The sequence below is a fragment of the Theobroma cacao genome, chromosome 8 (assembly GCF_053813885.1).
Source record: "Theobroma cacao isolate CCN51 chromosome 8, ASM5381388v1, whole genome shotgun sequence".
NCBI classification, from domain to species: domain Eukaryota; kingdom Viridiplantae; phylum Streptophyta; class Magnoliopsida; order Malvales; family Malvaceae; genus Theobroma; species Theobroma cacao.
In genome coordinates, this window is record NC_142646.1 from 27551247 (window position 1) to 27569300 (window position 18054).

An 18054-nucleotide genomic window follows, 5' to 3' on the forward strand; every position below is an offset into this window, starting at 1 on the left:
AAACAATCCCAAGGAAATAAGGGACTACAACAATTTGTTTGCCCAATGCATAGGTAGTAAACCTATCACTGTTAGCAATTTCACTCTCATCCACGAAATCTTGGAATTTGTTTGTGGCATTGCTGTAGAACACCCTAACAAGGTTTTTGTAGACCCCTCTGTTCATGCTAAGATAATCAAGCCACCCTAATTTCCTAAAGCCATCAATGTATGGAAAATCTAAGGAGGCAAGGAATTGAAAATCAATTACCCTTCCCGGTCAAACTTCTCGATGAGCAAAATCTGATGTGTAGCGTTTTTGAAGCGTGAGGCTGCTGAAATTACTTCCAAACGTGGATTCCTCACGTGAAGGAGAAGGGAAACCAGAGGCTTCTGTTCTTTGTTTCTTTGGAGCCATGGTTGGAGTGTGAAAACCTTGAAAACACTAGGGTTTGATCAAAAGGATCGATCATAAGTGAGGCTTTGAGGATAGGGTTTCACCAAATTTCTGGTTTGGAGGAAGAGTGCAGAAAATGGAAGAAATGTTCTGGTTTTAGAGCGAGAAAGTGAACTTTAGTGAGAGAAATCAACAAATTTGAAGAGAAATTGAAGGAAAAACAAGTGGGTAGTGATGGTTACGGAGGAGGATGGAATTTAGGGTTTGAAAGGATTTGGGGATTTCTGAAATGTGAAGAAGAAAGGGAGTTTTCGGGTTTCAGGAGAGAAAATGATAAGACATTTTAAAGCTCCAATTTGGTATGATTCTATTGCAAGCCAATATGTGGAGTTGTGCTAGGTTCGTAGCTAGCCTCGCTGCAATTTGTTGGGAATAGTTGTGTTTTGATGATAGAATCCAGATGCAGGTGGCTAACAAGTCTTAACTCATGTTCAAGAAGTCATAATGGCTGTGCAGACCTTCATGAGGAAGATGATAAGGATAATATTCCTTGTAGGAAGCTGTTATGGCTTGTGTCGGATGAAAGCAATGAAGCTATGGCGGCGATGGAGGAGAGAAGCGGGAAACACGTGCATGGTTTTTCCAAATTCGACCCAAGCATCGGACAGAGAGTATTGCTACCGTCAGTGGAGCAGAGAAAGGAAAAAACGAGTGACATGATGGACAACGATTGTGGAGATCGGCTCTGTAGACAGAACATGAAAAAGAAACCAGTAGGAGAGAAAGGTGCAATCAATGAAAATGGTAATCTGCAGCAGAATGTAGGCTTTGGGAATGAAATAGATGGGTTGACATAGGAGATGGAAGCCCAGAGTGAAGAAAACTATGATGGCCCAAGTATCAAGACAGGTCTGGAGAAGGGGAACAAGGAAATGAAGGAGGGCTCGGGTATTGCAAATGAATGTCCGACAGATGGAGACAGAGAGAATAAGAACTGTAGCTTTAAGGAAGTGGTAAGTGAAGTGTTTCACAGAATTGCAACCTTAGAAGGGATCTCCAAGCCGAGAGAAGCTAGGAGAATCAATTACAGGAATCTTGGGTGGTTGTTTATTTGGGTAATATGCAGAGTGGGTGCAAGACCAAGAGAAGGAAACATACCTACAGCCTACAGGTTGTGTTTCTTACTCTTACTAGGATTTGTTGTACGGGTTGCAGGTAAAATTTGGAGTGAGTTGTTCATTTCTTTTGGAGGCTCTGTGTATAATGACAGGGTTTTGTCTGCTGGCACTTTTTTTGTAAGCCAGTTCCTTGCTATATGAATCTAAGCTGACTTCTCTTCAGTCTGGAACCTATAAGGACCAAACCTGTCTTTTTGGGGTACAAGATTATGAATTTTGTTTCTTTTGGGAGACAGTTGAATTGGGATTTTATGTGAGGAAATATGTCAGCATCATGGATGAGAAAACTTTGAAATTCTTGGTAAATTTTGGTTGTTCTTTCTATGAAATTATCCTTGGGAATTTTTGTGATGTTGGAATTTGACACCTGTTGAGGTGTGATTGTAACTTGAATTTTGATTATTGCTTTCTGGGTTATGATCTTGTCGTTCTTTATTGAGGGTGGTTTTATCATGTGTTTTTGAGGAATGAAAGGAAATGTTTGGCAGCTGAGTGGAACTGGAGTTGGTTATAGTGTTAACTTTGAGTGGCTTCATTAATGGTTGCAGCAGAACATATAGAAGAAAGTGATCTAAAAATACAACACAGAGTTTCAGTTTATACTCCTACTTTCATTTTGGATTCTACAATATTGGAATAGTCTGTTTATACTCCTACATGCATCTAAGATATGCTTTTGATTTATAAAAAGAGACTAGCACACAGAGGCCCAAAGCATGTTTAATTTCATCCATAAGTGGCACCGCCGTTCTGCACTCTAATTTAGCCCTGCATGGCATTTATAATATGGTGAATATGTCACCTTTTGCTTTGAAAAATCAATTTTGTTCTTAGCTTCACTCACTAGTTCATACTACAAACTACATGCTTGATCATTCTTAGATGTTGCTAAGGATAATGTGAGGGTTCAATGTCATAAAATTACCCTTTCCTTTGTCAATACAAAGTTTTTCTACCATTTTCAAATTAACCTATCAAAATTAATAGGCAACATCCTACCCATCATATAAAAGAAACTATTTTTCATATATAGCATACAAAGAAGTTGAAACATAACCTTGCTTTTTTCAGAGTCTTTGCTAGCATCAAGATATAACATAATGCTCATCAACCTAGAATTTCACCAATCCATTCAACTAATCCAATGGAAGAACCTGAACAGAAGAAGTGACCTGAAACAGCAGCAGAATATGGAAAATTACAATAACTTCTTGCATTTATATCAAGGGAACATTCTTTTTACTCTCAAATTACAGCTTATCCCTGGTCAGTATTGAATGCAAGACAGTAGCAAGAGATCCAATATGTTAAAAACATCAATATTGGTGTAATGCTGTTCGTTATTCTCTGACACTCAATTAAAGAATGATCAAATAAAAACTTTTGCCAGAAAAATATGTAACAAATACATAGTAAGTTCAAGTCTTAGCATTCTGCTTTTGAGAGGAACTGACGTTCAAAGATGATAACCCCATAGTATCAGGACTCTTTAGCTGATCAAGTTGCTTCTTACCACGTCGAAGCAAATATTCAATGTAGAAGAAATTTTTGCGATCTACTTGCTTGGAATTGCGGCGAAACTCAGCTGAGACAATTGATTCAATCTGGCATCGATCTTCACAAGGCTTGGAACGAGCTGCTCGTAGAAATCCTCTGTAAAGACTAAGCACTTGCTTCTGCAACCCAGAAAGTTTTTGCCCTTTTGAAGCACCCATTGCATCTTCTAGATGAATTACCACGCAGATCTCTCTCTAAAATCTGCCCTGGGTGTGTTCAGAACAGAATGAACTGTGCCCAAAACCAATAGGAACTGTTCTAGCAAATAGAGCAGGGATACAAACGAGAAGCATACCTAGAAAAAATAACATTAATCGCCATCAATTTATCTTAATAAGATTACCAGCTTAACAAGTTATAGAAACCCAACAATTTTAGATTCGACAAGCCATTCTAAAGCAATAAGTTATCACAGAGGAGGAAAACAAATGCAGACTAATAAGCACAGCAAGCAAGTTGGCAAAGGAAACCATGAACAGCCACCAGCGTTAAATGGACTGCTCAAGGAATGTGGCAATTGAAGCTGTCAGGCAATTACACTGCCAATGCCAAAACACCATGCATGGCCCGTGCAGCCAAAATTGATAAGGTTTCTATCATGAGTAGCTTAGTTTATCAAATGCATATAAAAGGGATGTAACACTGTGAATACAAACTCAAAAAAATGGATACTTCTTCTACAGGTAGCAAAGGAAAAGTTAAGTTGTCAACACATCTAATAGATAAATGGGCTGCTATGAAAGTAACAGTGTTCCAATAGATTAGTGACTGACTAAGTAGGAAAACAACCAACAGAAGAACACAAAACCATATAAATATGATACATGACATGTTAAGTGACTTAAGTAAGAAACAACAAAATCAGAAGATGGATCCATCTAGCATTGGAATTACTTTCAGAACAGGAAAAACCATGCATGCAGTCCCAACTTTTTCTCCATCATCTCTCAAAACATTAATTCTACCTCTCACGCATAATCATAATCACAAAAGAAACATTCATCATGAAATTCATAAATCTCAAAGAATGGGGAGTAACTACAAAGAAGGCTTTAATCGAAAACATGGTGAGCATCCAAAATAGCATTCAAAATCAAACCTACTCGAAATTAACCATGATTCTCCAAAGCATCCAATATATATATGTAGCACATGTAATAGATAAGTGGGCTGCTAAGAGATGAAAGGAACACTGTTCCAGTAGATTAGTGACTAATGAAGTAGGAAAACAACCAACAGAAGAACCCAGAATCATATAATTATGAGTGACTCAAGTAAGAAACAACAACATCAGAAGATGGTTCCACCTAGCTTTGGCATTAGTTTCAGAACAGGAAAAACCATGGATGCAGTCCCAAGTTTTATGCACCACTTTTCCACTATCCCTTAAAAATATTAATTCTACCTCTTACGCATAATCATAATCAGCTAAGAAACATTTATCACGGAATTCATAAATCTCATAGAAGGCTTTAATCGAAAACATGGTGGGCATTTGTTGTATAACCCAAAAATAGCATTCAAAATCAAACCAACTGGAAATTAACCACGATTCTCCAACTCATCCAATACATATGCATATGCAGCAAGAACAGCTAATTGGAACTTCTCTAAATTAGCCAAAACGAAGAACCCAGACGCTAGTTTTGCTTAACAGTTCCAAATTTAAAAGAACCCCGGAGTTTAGATGATTGAAATATACCCTGCATTGCATACCGGGGAAGTTAGAGTGGGTGTCGTGGAGAGCTAAGAACAAGTCTGGGAATTTCCAATTACTAACATATTTATGTCCAAGTCCCCTACTCACCTGTTAATTAACTAATCACGTGTCTTAATACTAGAGGCTGCAATACGAGTGGTTTAGTTTTTCCATTGGTACAAGGCTCGAAAAATATTTACATTATTTTAAATATTTTAAATAAAATTTTATTTGTTATTACATTTAATTAAATATTTTTATTTTTATTTTAAATTAAATAAATCTTTTATAATTAATGATTAATTAATTATTATTATTCAAAATATTATCAACGATATTGATGTAATGTTGATATGAAAGTTGAAAATGTCACAACCTCATAAGACTATATTATTATATCACATCATCATTTCTTATAACATGTTAGTTATCTTGAAGCTAATAAAGTGAAATACTCTCTACCAACAATGAGTCTCATTCTCGGTATAATTTGTGAAATTTATACTCTAATAATGTTTTAAAAAGACAAATCGAAAAAGAAAATGTATAATGCTTGTAAAAATACTTGAATTATTAAAAATTTTAAATAAATTTTTATTTTTTATTCTGTTCAATTAAATCTTCATATTTTTATTTTGAATTAAATATGACTATATTTCTAATGATGCATTAATTAACATTAATTAAAATATTATTTATTAATTTATACTTACGAGATGCCAACATGTTGTGAATATAATAAATAAAAATACCATATGATAATGTTATCGTGTCTTATCAATATGTCATATCATTATCATTATAATATATTAACAAATCACATAATATATTATATATCTCGTGACTTTTTGATTAATAACAGTTAATAAATTATTAGTTATAAGATTTTGTTTGATTAAAAAAATTATAAGAGTTATATTGAAAATAATAAAAACATAAAAATTTATCCAATATATATATATAGTTATTACAAGAAAGTATTCTATTAATCACATTAAAAAGGTTCAGTTTTCGAAGGTTACAAGGAATCTATTGTGTCTGCTCCAACCACGTTTAACGGTGGATGAGGATCCTAACCCTATTCGTGTCAACTCAATTCCTTCTCCTATAGGTAGAGTTACAGATTCTACTCCCTTGGTTCTCTTAACAATTTGGGCAAATGAAACTCCAGCTTTGGTTCGATGAAGATTGTGCACTATTACAGTGGACGCGCTTGGGTTGACGTCAACTTCTCTAAACAGTTTCAAGTAACCATGGAACTTGCAATCGATTACTGCAAAGTCGACGTTGTTCAGTTGCATGAGCATCTCGCAAGGACTTATTCCACGCACCAACTTTATCACATGGTCAAGACCAGTCGTCATCGATCCAACATCGACATGGCGATGATCATCACCATCATCATCGACAAGAATGCAAATAAGTTGTCCTCCACTCTGCTTTGCCGCCACACCGAGTGCAACCGTCAATGGCGTTACGCCTTGTGTTGTGATTTCCACGATTAGTTTAGCTCGTTTTCCTGCTGCCAAGGCTGATATGAACTCCAAGCACTGAGGTTCCACGACTCCTGTGGTTTCAGCAGGGTTAGGATCCCTTACAAGATGAAGAGTGTGCAGATAAGCTTTCATGGCATCTTGAGGAGACCATTCCATTGTTGCAGAAGGCAAAATATTGAACTAGCAGGCAAAGGCAAATTAGCAATGAGTGAAGAAAGTTGGGGACAGGGTTTTGAGGTTTATAGGCAAATTTAACCAAGAACCATACCATTTGCTTGCTTCCAAGATTGTTTGATTGTCAAGTTAGAGAGCCAATTAGATGCTTGTCTGACAGCTGACAGATGACAGCTTATGAGGAGATGACAAGTGGTCTAGGAATGTTCAAAACTGCAACCTAAGTTGCATGAAGTTGAAGTCGTGGCAGGATTTGAGGGATCTTCATGTGACCATGCTTCTTGTTATAACAACAACAATTCAAGTTTAAGATTCCTTTGTTTGCTTTCGCAGGCATTAGTCACACAATTGGCTATGACAGGAGGACACTTGTCATGCAGGAACATGGGGGTCACCAGGACATGTGGCGAAGAAAGAAAATGGCACTGACCAGATTCGACCCCTAATTCAGCTAGGCAAAGTCCATCGCATCAGTCCTTTTAGATCGTTGCTTTTGACTACCAAAGTTCATTTTTCAAGTGTACACGTTGCAAGCAAGATTCAGAATATTAGAGCTAAAGATTAATTCCTTATACTTGCAATTATTTACACCCCAATCTGTTAAGAATTTGATAACCAAAATGGTTCCAAAGCAACCAATGATCGAATGCCACATTAGGCTTTACCTACTTAGTTTCTGGATAAAACTGAAAAGCAAAGAGATGACAGTTATTTTATCTAAATAGGGAAACAAAAAGTAAAAAGTGATTGAGGGCTGGTTAGTTTTTAAATCAATAATACACACACATATATATATATATATTATATACGTGTACCACTTATCGTTTTATTATTCTATTAAATATGTAATTTTAGATTAAAATTTTTATCAATTTAAGGTCAAACCTTTCAATTATAATAATTAAGTGTTAAATATTTTTGATTTTTTAAAATTAAAGGTTAAAGTGAAAAGCGTTTGGCATGTGTAGGACACGTGCATGAAGTAGACTGTCAAGTTTTTCTGTCATAAGGTTTTTTTCCTGTTAAATAAAAAAAGTTCAAATTATGGTGTGACGTATAACAACTTTTTCATCATGACGTATAACAATTATATTTTTTAACATGATGTGTAACAACTAAATCTTCAATATAATGTGTAACAACTACATTTTTTAATATGACATGTAACAACTAAATCTTCAAAATTACATGTAACAATTAAATCTTTAACATAGCGTGTAATAATTAAATCTTTAACATGACGTGTAATAATTATATTTTTCAATATAGTATGTAACAACTAATTTCTAAAAGCTCGACCAAGTCCGTTGAAATGTCATCAGCTCACGCGATTTTCTATTATGTGTGATACATTTTTTATCCATCTGTCAACTTAACTCTTAATTGTAAAAAAATTACAAATATTTAGCTCTTGATTGTTATAATTGAAATGTTTGATCCTTAATTGAAAAAATATCCAAATGTTTAGCCTTAATTTGAACATGTAGCCTTATTATTCTCATGCAAGGATGTAAACAGGTAGCTACTTATTTTTTTAAGTATCTTACTTCGAATCTGTTTGATTAAGAAAGTATTCGAACCCTATTAAAATTATAAAAAAATCAAAAAACATTATTCAAAATCGAACCCTAATAATATAACATTATCCATTAATTACCTAAATCCATTAAATACTTGATTAAATAGCCAAAAACCATATAAAAATGAATTTTATATTTATTAGTTTACAAAAAAAGAAGTTATGTAAGATGACAAAGGTTGTGTTGAAGGTAATAAGAAGATAAAAAGTTTGAATATTACCAATTAGAAATTTTTAAAACATTATATATAATATTAATATATATTGAAAAAAAAACTATTAATATATATATATATATATATATATATGTATATTCAGATTCAAGTTTAGGATATCTTAAAAGCAATACTCGAAATCTACTTGAACTCAAATCGGGTATTAAAAATATTATCTAAATCATGTATAAATAATCGGATTCGAGTTTAGGATATCTTAAGAGTGACACTCGAACCTGAGTCGAGTATTAAAAATACTATCCACATCCGCCCCATAACCGAATATAAAGTACTTGAACCCTATGTTATAGGGTTGGGTATACGCGAATATCTATATAACAACAGCTTATTTACATCCTTATTCTCACGTGTTGCTAATATGACACTGATGTGGAAGGTGAAAATGTTATATAACTATGTCATAATGCCACATAAGTATTGCTATATCGCCATCCACTATAACATGTTACATCTTTGTTCTCATGCGTGCTAATATAACATTGACACTGACGTGAAAAGTGAAAATGTTAGATGATTATGTTGTAATGCCACATAAGCGTAAGAGAAAAAAAAATATAATCTGTAAAAAAACTCCTAAATTATTCAAGAAAATTTAAATAAACTCTTATACTTTTATTGTGTTAAATCAAATCCTTATACTTTTATTTTGAGCCAAATAAACTTTTATACTTTTATTTTGATTCAAATAAGTCAAAATGCCATTTTTCATTTTACATTATGCGGTGTTGACGTAATATGCTAACATATCATAATTGATGATGATGCAACATGTTGACATATCATAATTGGTGATAACGGGACATGTTAATTTGACATGATAACATGATCATGTGATATTTTTCACCATCCACATTAACATCATGTCAGTGTTACGTAAATATAAAATGACAAGTGAAATTTTAATTAATTGTAATTAGTCATAAAAATTTATTTAATCCAAAATAAAAATATAAAAATTTAATTAAACCTATAAAAGTACAAAAATTTATTTAAATTTTCTTATTTGAGCACTATAAAAACAAATTGGATGTTCGGCGATGCGTTTGGGCCAGAAACCTTGCATATCTCTGTCTGCGGTTTGAGCTTTAAAGCATCCAAGTGAGAATCTCAGCATTGTTTTCCCCATAGATGGTTGAGTGCTTAAAATCCTGCAACTGAATCTGAAATGGAAACAACAAACAGCAAACCATCTTCCAAACGCCTCTTATTCGACCGGCGTTACGGTTGGGTGTAAGTCTTTGTCTATTATCATCTGGCTTTTCCTGCATATATCTTTCTCTGGGTTTGCTTTTAATTACATCGTTGGTTTGAATTGAATGCAGGTTTGATGAATGGAAAGACCCATCGGAAGAAGCTCTAGCCGGTGGCCGAGGAATGTAAGCTTTTTTGTTTGGCTCTCCTCTGTTTTGTTGCTGAAATAATGAATAAAATGATATGTAGGAAATTGAAATATGGGATATTCCCATGAACTCACATCGAATTGGCTTCATAATTCTGTTGTGTTATTAATTAATTTAGCTTCTTTTTTGTTTGATTTCAAAAGGTTTTGCATAGTGCCCCTAGCAAAAGCTTTGTTGAAGACAGCTTCAAATTCGGTATGGTGTAATTCTTCATTCTGTTTGCCCTGAATAGTTTAGGGGTTGCTTAAGGTATTGTGCCTACATTTTAATGATTAAACCAACAACAGTAACAATGTCTCAACCAAGTTACCGAGTAAGCAAATTTTTAAGTAATAATCAGGTCCTTAGTTACATGAACATGTTTGCAGATTGTTTCCAGGAATACCACTGAACAAACCCTGAAATTACACTTACAATCCCCTTGCTTGAAGATAGGTGCTCTCACCCCTAGACTGTTATTCATGTTAGTCAAATCTTATGAGGCTTTGGGCTCTGCTGCTTCATCATGTTCGATAAATTAACAAGACTTGCCCTGACCAATGTTCACTCCCCACTTAAAAGAGGAAAATGGAAAATGAACATAGCCCGGGTATTACCTAGTGATTCTGTGTAAGAACTGAAGTCATGCTCAGAAAGAAATTTTAAGAATAGAAGCAGAACTTGGAAGGGGTAGATCATAGAAGAGAGAAAGAGTAAATAAGAAAAAGCTAATCTTGTAAGGTGCTATTCATAGAGCAGGTAAGTAACGGTTATGCATCTGTCAAACGAAAATTAAACCACCTACTCTGACTTTTGTGTAAATTACCAAATTATGCTTGAGATTTAATTAAGTCTAAACATAACAATGAACAAATTAAAAAAAAAAAAGACTTTTAACTGACTAATGGATTTAAACTTGTTCTGATTTATTTGGTTCAATTCATCTTCTAAGTCTGTTATTACTTTATTTTCCTTCTTTATTATCAGTGATGATTACCTTAACTTCTTTGATATCTAAACCACTGGCTAACATGCATAGCCTGACATGAACTTTTTGATCTGCACCTTTTTTTTTTTTTTTCCTGAAACCATATTCTTTTTAACATCCTCAAGTCTACTTGGCAGCATGATGCACCCATCTAAAAATTGACTGTATAATCTTAATTGTGAGTTGATCAACCTCTGCTGCATATATTTTTCATGGAGTGTAAGATTTTGATTTATTTTTATTTTTCAATTGGGAGCATCTCAAATAATTGTTCTAAATAACTAATTTTAATATTATGATATCAAGTAGCCTTTTCTTTGTAGTTATCCTTTGGTCTTTTGTTTCTTGCAGATCAATGTTGCAGCAAGCTCTGTTGTAAAAGTCTTAGAAAAGCCAGACCTGCTCTCCACCCAAGAGCTGCAAGCTAACCTCAGAGATCAGCTACAAAGAGTCACAAGTTCTATACAAAAACCATAAATCGATTGCCTCATCCCAATCCCTATTATTCTGCCAGCAGTTCTTTGTGTCTGCACATTGTGTGCATAATTGTAAAATGCCTGCTCCACATCAAATGATTGTGTACGCATGAACTTTGATGTGCGAAGAAGAGATCATCATGAAACCACCACATAACTAATTTGGTTTGTATGCTACTAGGGTGATTTTAATGGTTAGTCCAGTGTTATCTTGTTTGTTCATGCATGTCGCTGAGTGCTGATTGAAGAGGTCTTGGTATCTCTGATGTTCCCTCTAATAAAATGCAACTTGTGATATGATAATCTTAGGGGTTACTTTCTTAATTTCCTTTTATTAAAATTCATTTCTGCTATTCTGATGCTTTCTAGTTTGCAAGGGAGGATCCATGAATCTTTCCTTTTGACTACATAAAACTTAAGGGCAGAAAGCTGAGATGATAAGAAAGCTGGGGTTGATTGCTGCAGGTCTTTTGATCCCATTGGAATGTCAGGTTTTATAGTGAAATTTTTTTTTCCTAGTTAAGGAAGAATGAGCTTTGGGTGAAATATAGGAAGTCTTGTTCGCCGCCTGGGATCATTGAACTGTCTTTTGATATGCATCATAGCAAATGCAAGCAAGTGTATTAAGACTTACATTTCTTGCAAAGAAAGTAACGAAATTGATGCAAATTTATCATTTACGTTAATGGAATATTTCTTGCATATTATCGGTTGGGTAGCTCTTGACTACATCGACAATATTTGTTTTGAAATTGAAACTCATAATTCAGTGCATGATTATCACTTAAAGAAGACATGGTTGGGTTTTTTGGAGAATATAATCAAACACCTAATAAACAGATAGAAACAAATATATTTTCATCTTTAAACATCAATGGATGACAACATATCAAACTTCAATATTACCAAATAAGTCAATAAGAACAAGTAAACTTAAAATTTATACTTGAAATCTCATTCCAAATAAAAACTTCACCTTTCATGGGAAAAGAACTCACTTAGATCTGGAACAATCTCGTCCATTATACTTTTAATGAGAGTCTTACATCAATGAAAAATTGGATAAATTCTGATACTAACTGTTACAGTGAAAACTCATTTCATCCTTACGGACGTGGATACGTAACATATACACACACCTATATGACAATATCTTTGAAGATTTAATATAAGAAAAAGATCAATTAAAGAAAGCTATTGCTAATGGTTCTATAAAATAACAAGAGAGGATACATAAACTAAGAGGTAAAATGGGGATCATTCTATCAGATTGGGTTCAGTTATACATTTGGATTCGATTTACATGCTTAGATTTGCAGTCATCAATTTTACAATTCTCAACTTTACTTTTACTAACTTAATCCTTCATTTTTACTCGATATCTTTTACCGCGTCCTGCATCACAATCAAGGCAAGAGAAATCGTAACTATATCAGATGATAAACACGCAAAAAATTGGAGACTGCAGAACAAGATTCGCTCCAAATGCCAACAACCACCACCACCAATCCAAACAATACCCAACACTATCTGGAATTGCAATGAAGTTGCTAGATCAATTATGAAAGCATAATGCTCGAAAAAATTCTTCTATTTTGTTCAATCAAGTCTCTTTATGTTTTATTTTTAGGTCAAATAAGCTCTTATTTTTAAGACTTGACTAATTATACTTAATCAAAATGTCACTTTATCATTTTTTATCCATGTGTGGCTGACGTGGAGAGCGGAAACACCACATAGTCATGTCATTATATCACATCAGCATGCCACATTATCTTTTATTATGACATGTCACATCAATGTCATACGACATAGAATAACAAGTGACGTTTTGATTAACAATAATTAGTCAACCATTAAACAAAAGAACTTATTTGACTGAAATTAAAAACACAAAGACTTGATTGAATGCAATAAAAGAATAAAAACTTATTTAAATTTTATTGAACAGTTCAGAAGCTTCTTTTAAGTATTATACCTATTATGAACATATGCAAATGCAATACAAAAATCCTCAAACTAAGAGCTGTGAGACAATTAGGGCCACAGCAAAAGGCTAACCAAATTACATTACCTTTGCAAGCTGTGTCACATAAGCTGCCGCTATTGCAGTGGCCAACAGCCCAAGTCCAAGTGTTAATATACCGTTTCCTCCAAATGCAAAATCTGATTCTTCTTGCTGAAAATTTTCCCAATGGAAAAAAAAAAAAAAATTAATCATATGAAACATAACTCAGGCAATTGCAAGATACTCTTCATGTATCTGATACTGATTAGTTTCAGATTACGGCTTAGTAGATGTGTTGTGCAGTATACAACTATTCCAGTTACTCTACTGAAGAACTCCATGAATGAGAATACCTAATTCCTGGATGAAAACTGTTTCAACTTGTTCTAAAAGAAATTGATACCCTTCCTTGAAGCTTAGGCAGAAAGAGCAACCAATACTTCTAATGACCTAGGAAAGAACCATTATATGCTAGGAAGCAGCAAAGCTAGGCTTTAGTATTAGTAGTAGTTATCATTTGGGTCAGGCAACTTAGTTAAGATAATGATAACAAAGGATACATGCGTGCATGCGAACGTTATGCCAATAATGTTAAGAGGGTAAGGCAAGAAGCATGAGAAAATTAAAAAGAAAAAGAAAAAGCATGTGCTTGGACTCAGATCAAAGATGCTGCACCTCTGGAAAAGGCTGTCGGTCTCAAATTCTTATGAAACGGAAGGGCTGTTCTGAATGGGTTGATGTCTTGGGTGGGATTGTACAGGATGACTTTTGTATATGGAAGTATTTGGGTGCTTTTGTATGGGGGGAGCAGAATATTTTGTACAGGGTTTAGGCGAAATGCCAAACTTATGTTCATTTTGCTGTCCCCTTATGGCTTATTAAAAAAAAAAAAAGTGCTTGGACTCAGATAAGGAGTTTTGAAGTTAAATGACTAAATGCTGATCATGGAGAATTTTAGATAAATCAAAAGCAATACAAAATTAAAGAAAAATGAAAAACTTACAATAATTGCTCGGCCAAATGCACCAGCACTGACATAAGCCCATGTTCCTGGAAGCATCCCTAACCAACTGCATGACAATTATTGGTTCAATTTGAATAAAAATGTTGAAAGCAAAGTTAAAAAAATCTCTCCAATAACATTTAAACATCATACCAACATCAAGAGTAAGAAGACGTGATTATCTCAAAAAGCAAAAAAGCAAGAGGTCATGACAATTGGAAGAAGAAGCAAACCTTCCCAACACATATGGCACAAACTTTACAGATGTCAATCCATAGAGATAATTCCCCAGTGAAAATGGTAGCAAAGGGCTCAATCGAAGGAGGGTCACTACTCTGAAGCCATTTTCTCCAATTGCCTTGTCAATTGCAAGGAACTTTTTGTTCCCTTCAACCAGTTTAAGAATACGCTCACGAGCAAAATATCTAGCAATTAGAAAGGCAACACTTGCTGCCACCTAAAAATGTTAAAGTATATTAATGAGAAAATTTCGATGCACACAAGTGTCATTCTAAGCTCTTTTATGTTTGGAAAAGAATATACTCACTGTTCCACTGATGGAGACTATAATCGTGCCGATAACAGAGCCAAAAAGAAGACCAGCTGACATAGTCAATGGAATGGCAGGAATTGCAAGGACCTACAACATAATAAAAAAGACAACAGTGCTTTTAGCAAAGATACAGAAGTATACTGGTCGTAAACATTTGGACAGAAAGCATATGCTCCACTGAAAACTTTTCCAGCTATTGGGTAGTTTGAAAGATATGGAAGGTATAGAAGTTCAGAGTGAAGTTCAGAGTGAATAGCCCATGACAGCAGAGAGGAAAAAAAGAAAAGATTTGCTTTGAAAACCATGCACATATCAGGGGATAATATGACTCTTAAGCAAGAAAAGTGAAACACCTGAATTTTCAAGTTTATTACCTCTGATGAGACATAAACCCATCATTAGCTTGCATGAAAATCTAGAAAACAAAGTAACAAAACCATGGGCTTGAAATAGAACCGAATGAAAGAAGCAAAGCACAAAAACTCAAGAAAGAAAACAGATGCTTACTTCTAACCCTGCATAAACTGCTACAAACAAAGCATATCCAGCAGGGCCATAACCTGTTCATTGAAAGAAACATAGAGCATTAAAATGACAGAGTCTGTACTTAAAGGGGGAAAAAAAAGCAAACATGAAATTCCCAATTAAAAGCACATTGTACTAATCTAATCTGAAATTACTTCCAGAAAAGGCTAAATCAAATTATAAGACTTTTGTCAGCACAATATGCCAATCGAAGAATTTCCCACAATGCAGTGAAACATCAAGGTCAAAACTAAATATATTTTAGCATCACATGAATTAAAGTGTTAAATTTTCTTCCCTGGGTAGCAACTTCGTGTAAAAATATAATCATCTTTACTCATCTACTAAATCACTTGGTCAAGAAGACAAGTCTCTCCACTGTAGGGAAAAATGAACTTTATCCCCTGCAAGCAACTGTCGAAAAACCAAAATATTTCTTTTCTTAATTACTTGAATCTTGGTCAACCCAAAACCACTTAGTGCACTATAAGTAGAGAAGGTAAAAAAATAAACAAGTAATTCAATAAAGGTAAAACAGCAAATGTCCTTCCGTCCGGAATAGAGAGAAGATTTGCATGACCAGGCATAACAAGGGGCCAAAGCCTTATATTGACAACATTCTGTATACCAACGAAACAAGTACACACACAAAAGAAAATAAAACAAAAAGATAATTTCTGTTTTTGGTTGAAGTTGTCTGAAGATGGGCGAAGAGCAAAGGATAAGGTTATTTGTAAGAGACTTGATCCTAAGCTATTTCAGCAATGCCAAATATATTCTTTCTGTCGCATCATCCGAAACTTAAAGGAAATTCCTTTAATGAAACCCCAAATTTAATACCAAATCAATCAGAAAACCTAAAACGCCGAGCTAAAGCATACTATATTCGCAAATGTACATGAAACCTCAATTAGTTGTCTAATTATCAAAATAGAAGAATCCAATTTCCAATACTAAATGAATAAAGAATCACCATTTCACATAAAATAACCCTATTAATAAAAGCAAGACAAAATTCAACTGAATTCTGAAAAAGGGTCTGAAATTCATGTAGAAATTACCTTCAATGAAAGTGGAAAACTGGTTCAAGAAGGCGTTGATCTGGTCCTTGTAGATAAACCCAACGGTACCTAATCCACCAACAACACCAAAAAGTAAAACTCCAGCCAAAAGGGTGCCTGTAAGTGCAGAGCCCCCTTGAATCCCTCCTTCACCATTACCATCAGCATCAGCATCCACTTTGAGCTTCTTATCATCATCACCTTGGGGGTTGAGGAACCACCTCAGACTCTGCGGAGCACTGGGCGGACTCCTCTGAAGAGACTGCTGCTTCTTTGTTTGCTTGAGGGAAGAACATGGCTTGACAAAGTGGAAACGCTTGTTGGGTCTAAAGCTATAGAGAAAAGAATTGGAAGAAGAACAAGAAGAAGGAGAGGAATGGGAATTATAAGTTATTGGAAGAGAAGAGGAGGAAGAAGAAGACGACAGGCATGGTGGCCCTAAGGTAAGGAGGGTGCGCATTTTAAGGAGAGGGTGAGGGGGTAGGACAACGGGAAACACAACGCAACACAACACAAATGGCTGCTTCCTTAAGCTGCTGCTGTTGCTGTTGGTGTTGTTGTGGAGAGAATGCCATGCATTCTTGGAGTTGCGGTCGTTTGTAGGCGTAGTTTCTTTTGGTGTCCAGGGGTTATTCGGATGATAAGAAAAGGTGTGGCTCATCGGGTTGGGTACTTCCTTCCTGCCTCACATTGTGCCACGTCTTTCTGCTTAACAGGAAATCGTTTTAAGCCATTCTTTTCCACATTTTCTTCTGTTCTTTCCTATGCATTTGTTTTTACCTTTAATTTATCTTATAATGGTTGATGATGCAACATGTTAATGCTAATGTAACCTATTAATATACACGGTTGTTATCTTACATTTTTTAGAGTAAAATATTTTTATTTTTAAATTTAAATCAAAATTACACAAAAATTTATCAATTTTTGAAATAGATATTTCATTTTAAAAATTATTTTTCTTTCGATCTCGATAATCAATCGTTAATATTTTTATCAACTTGCTGACGTGACAAGAATAAAAAGATAATTTTATTTTTAATTAATTATATAATTAATATTATATAATTTTATTTTTTTTAGTAATTAAAAAAACTTCTTATCTAGGAGCACCGGTGCTCTCCTTTCTTGGTGAGCTGAGAGCACTGATCGATGCTCCCTATTCTTTTTACTTTTTAAAAATATAATAATAATTTTTTAAATTAATAAAGAAAAAAAAGGTATTTTAATCTTTTTATAATTTCTGTTAATGTTGTTTGTACTTTTGGAGTAGAGTATCTATTTCGAAAATTAATAGATATATGTGTAATTTCGATCAAAACTTAAAGTACAGAAGTATTTTACATTATTTTTTATGTTTTATGTTAATGTCACGCGAGTGTATAATGACAAATGTTATTTAAGGTTTACTCAATTTAAAATAAAAATATAAAGATTTAATTGAATATAATAAAATAATAAATATTTATTTAATAATTCAGTAATTTTTTCAAATATTATAATTAACAAAAATTATATTCAAACAATCTAGAAGTGCGAAATTTCAATAAATCTCTCTTGTTTCCTAATTAAGAAGAATCATACCATTCGTGCTACTGATAGCATTTATTTGCTTCGGTTTGCTCTTCTAATTTCTGACTGTAATTGTTAAACCTCTGTATGCTCCTTTTTATCTATTATTCTTAATTAAAGCCTGGGTCAATCCCAACCATCTAGCTCTGTGATTGGGTCAATCTCTCAGCTGAAACTGGTGAAAGTTGCAAAGA

At 34.1% G+C, this 18054-nt stretch overlaps 4 protein-coding genes across 5 annotated transcripts; 1 reads left to right on the forward strand and 3 right to left on the reverse strand.

Annotated features, from left to right (window-relative positions):
• Positions 1–2743: 2743 nt before the first annotated feature.
• LOC18592896 (LYR family of Fe/S cluster biogenesis protein) lies at positions 2744–4924 on the reverse strand. 2 transcript variants are annotated; one of them, XM_088809312.1, is made up of 2 exons: positions 4814–4924; positions 2744–3406 (listed from the first exon to the last, which is right to left on the reverse strand). In XM_088809312.1, exon 2 carries the CDS (start codon positions 3267–3269, stop codon positions 2973–2975), a length of 297 nt encoding a protein of 98 aa, XP_088665438.1. In that variant the 5' UTR covers positions 3270–3406; positions 4814–4924; the 3' UTR covers positions 2744–2972. The 2 variants fall into 2 exon arrangements, with proteins under 2 accessions (XP_088665438.1, XP_017981319.2); XM_018125830.2 differs by having other exon boundaries at positions 4828–4919.
• Positions 4925–5774: 850 nt separating this feature from the next.
• LOC18592897 (uncharacterized) lies at positions 5775–6522 on the reverse strand. The gene has a single exon (XM_007019834.3). The coding sequence runs from the start codon at positions 6460–6462 to the stop codon at positions 5815–5817; it is 648 nt and encodes a 215-aa protein (XP_007019896.3). The 5' UTR covers positions 6463–6522; the 3' UTR covers positions 5775–5814.
• Positions 6523–9322: 2800 nt separating this feature from the next.
• Positions 9323–11441, forward strand: LOC18592898 (uncharacterized). The gene is made up of 4 exons (XM_007019835.3): positions 9323–9525; positions 9618–9671; positions 9839–9890; positions 11014–11441. Exons 1-4 carry the CDS (start codon positions 9461–9463, stop codon positions 11137–11139), a joined length of 297 nt encoding a protein of 98 aa, XP_007019897.1. The 5' UTR covers positions 9323–9460; the 3' UTR covers positions 11140–11441.
• Positions 11442–12377: 936 nt separating this feature from the next.
• On the reverse strand, positions 12378–16909 carry LOC18592899 (SNARE associated Golgi protein family). The gene is made up of 7 exons (XM_007019836.3): positions 16289–16909; positions 15210–15262; positions 14697–14789; positions 14383–14606; positions 14150–14216; positions 13213–13317; positions 12378–12533 (listed from the first exon to the last, which is right to left on the reverse strand). The coding sequence occupies exons 1-7, from the start codon at positions 16746–16748 to the stop codon at positions 12510–12512; spliced, it is 1026 nt and encodes a 341-aa protein (XP_007019898.3). The 5' UTR covers positions 16749–16909; the 3' UTR covers positions 12378–12509.
• Positions 16910–18054: the final 1145 nt, after the last annotated feature.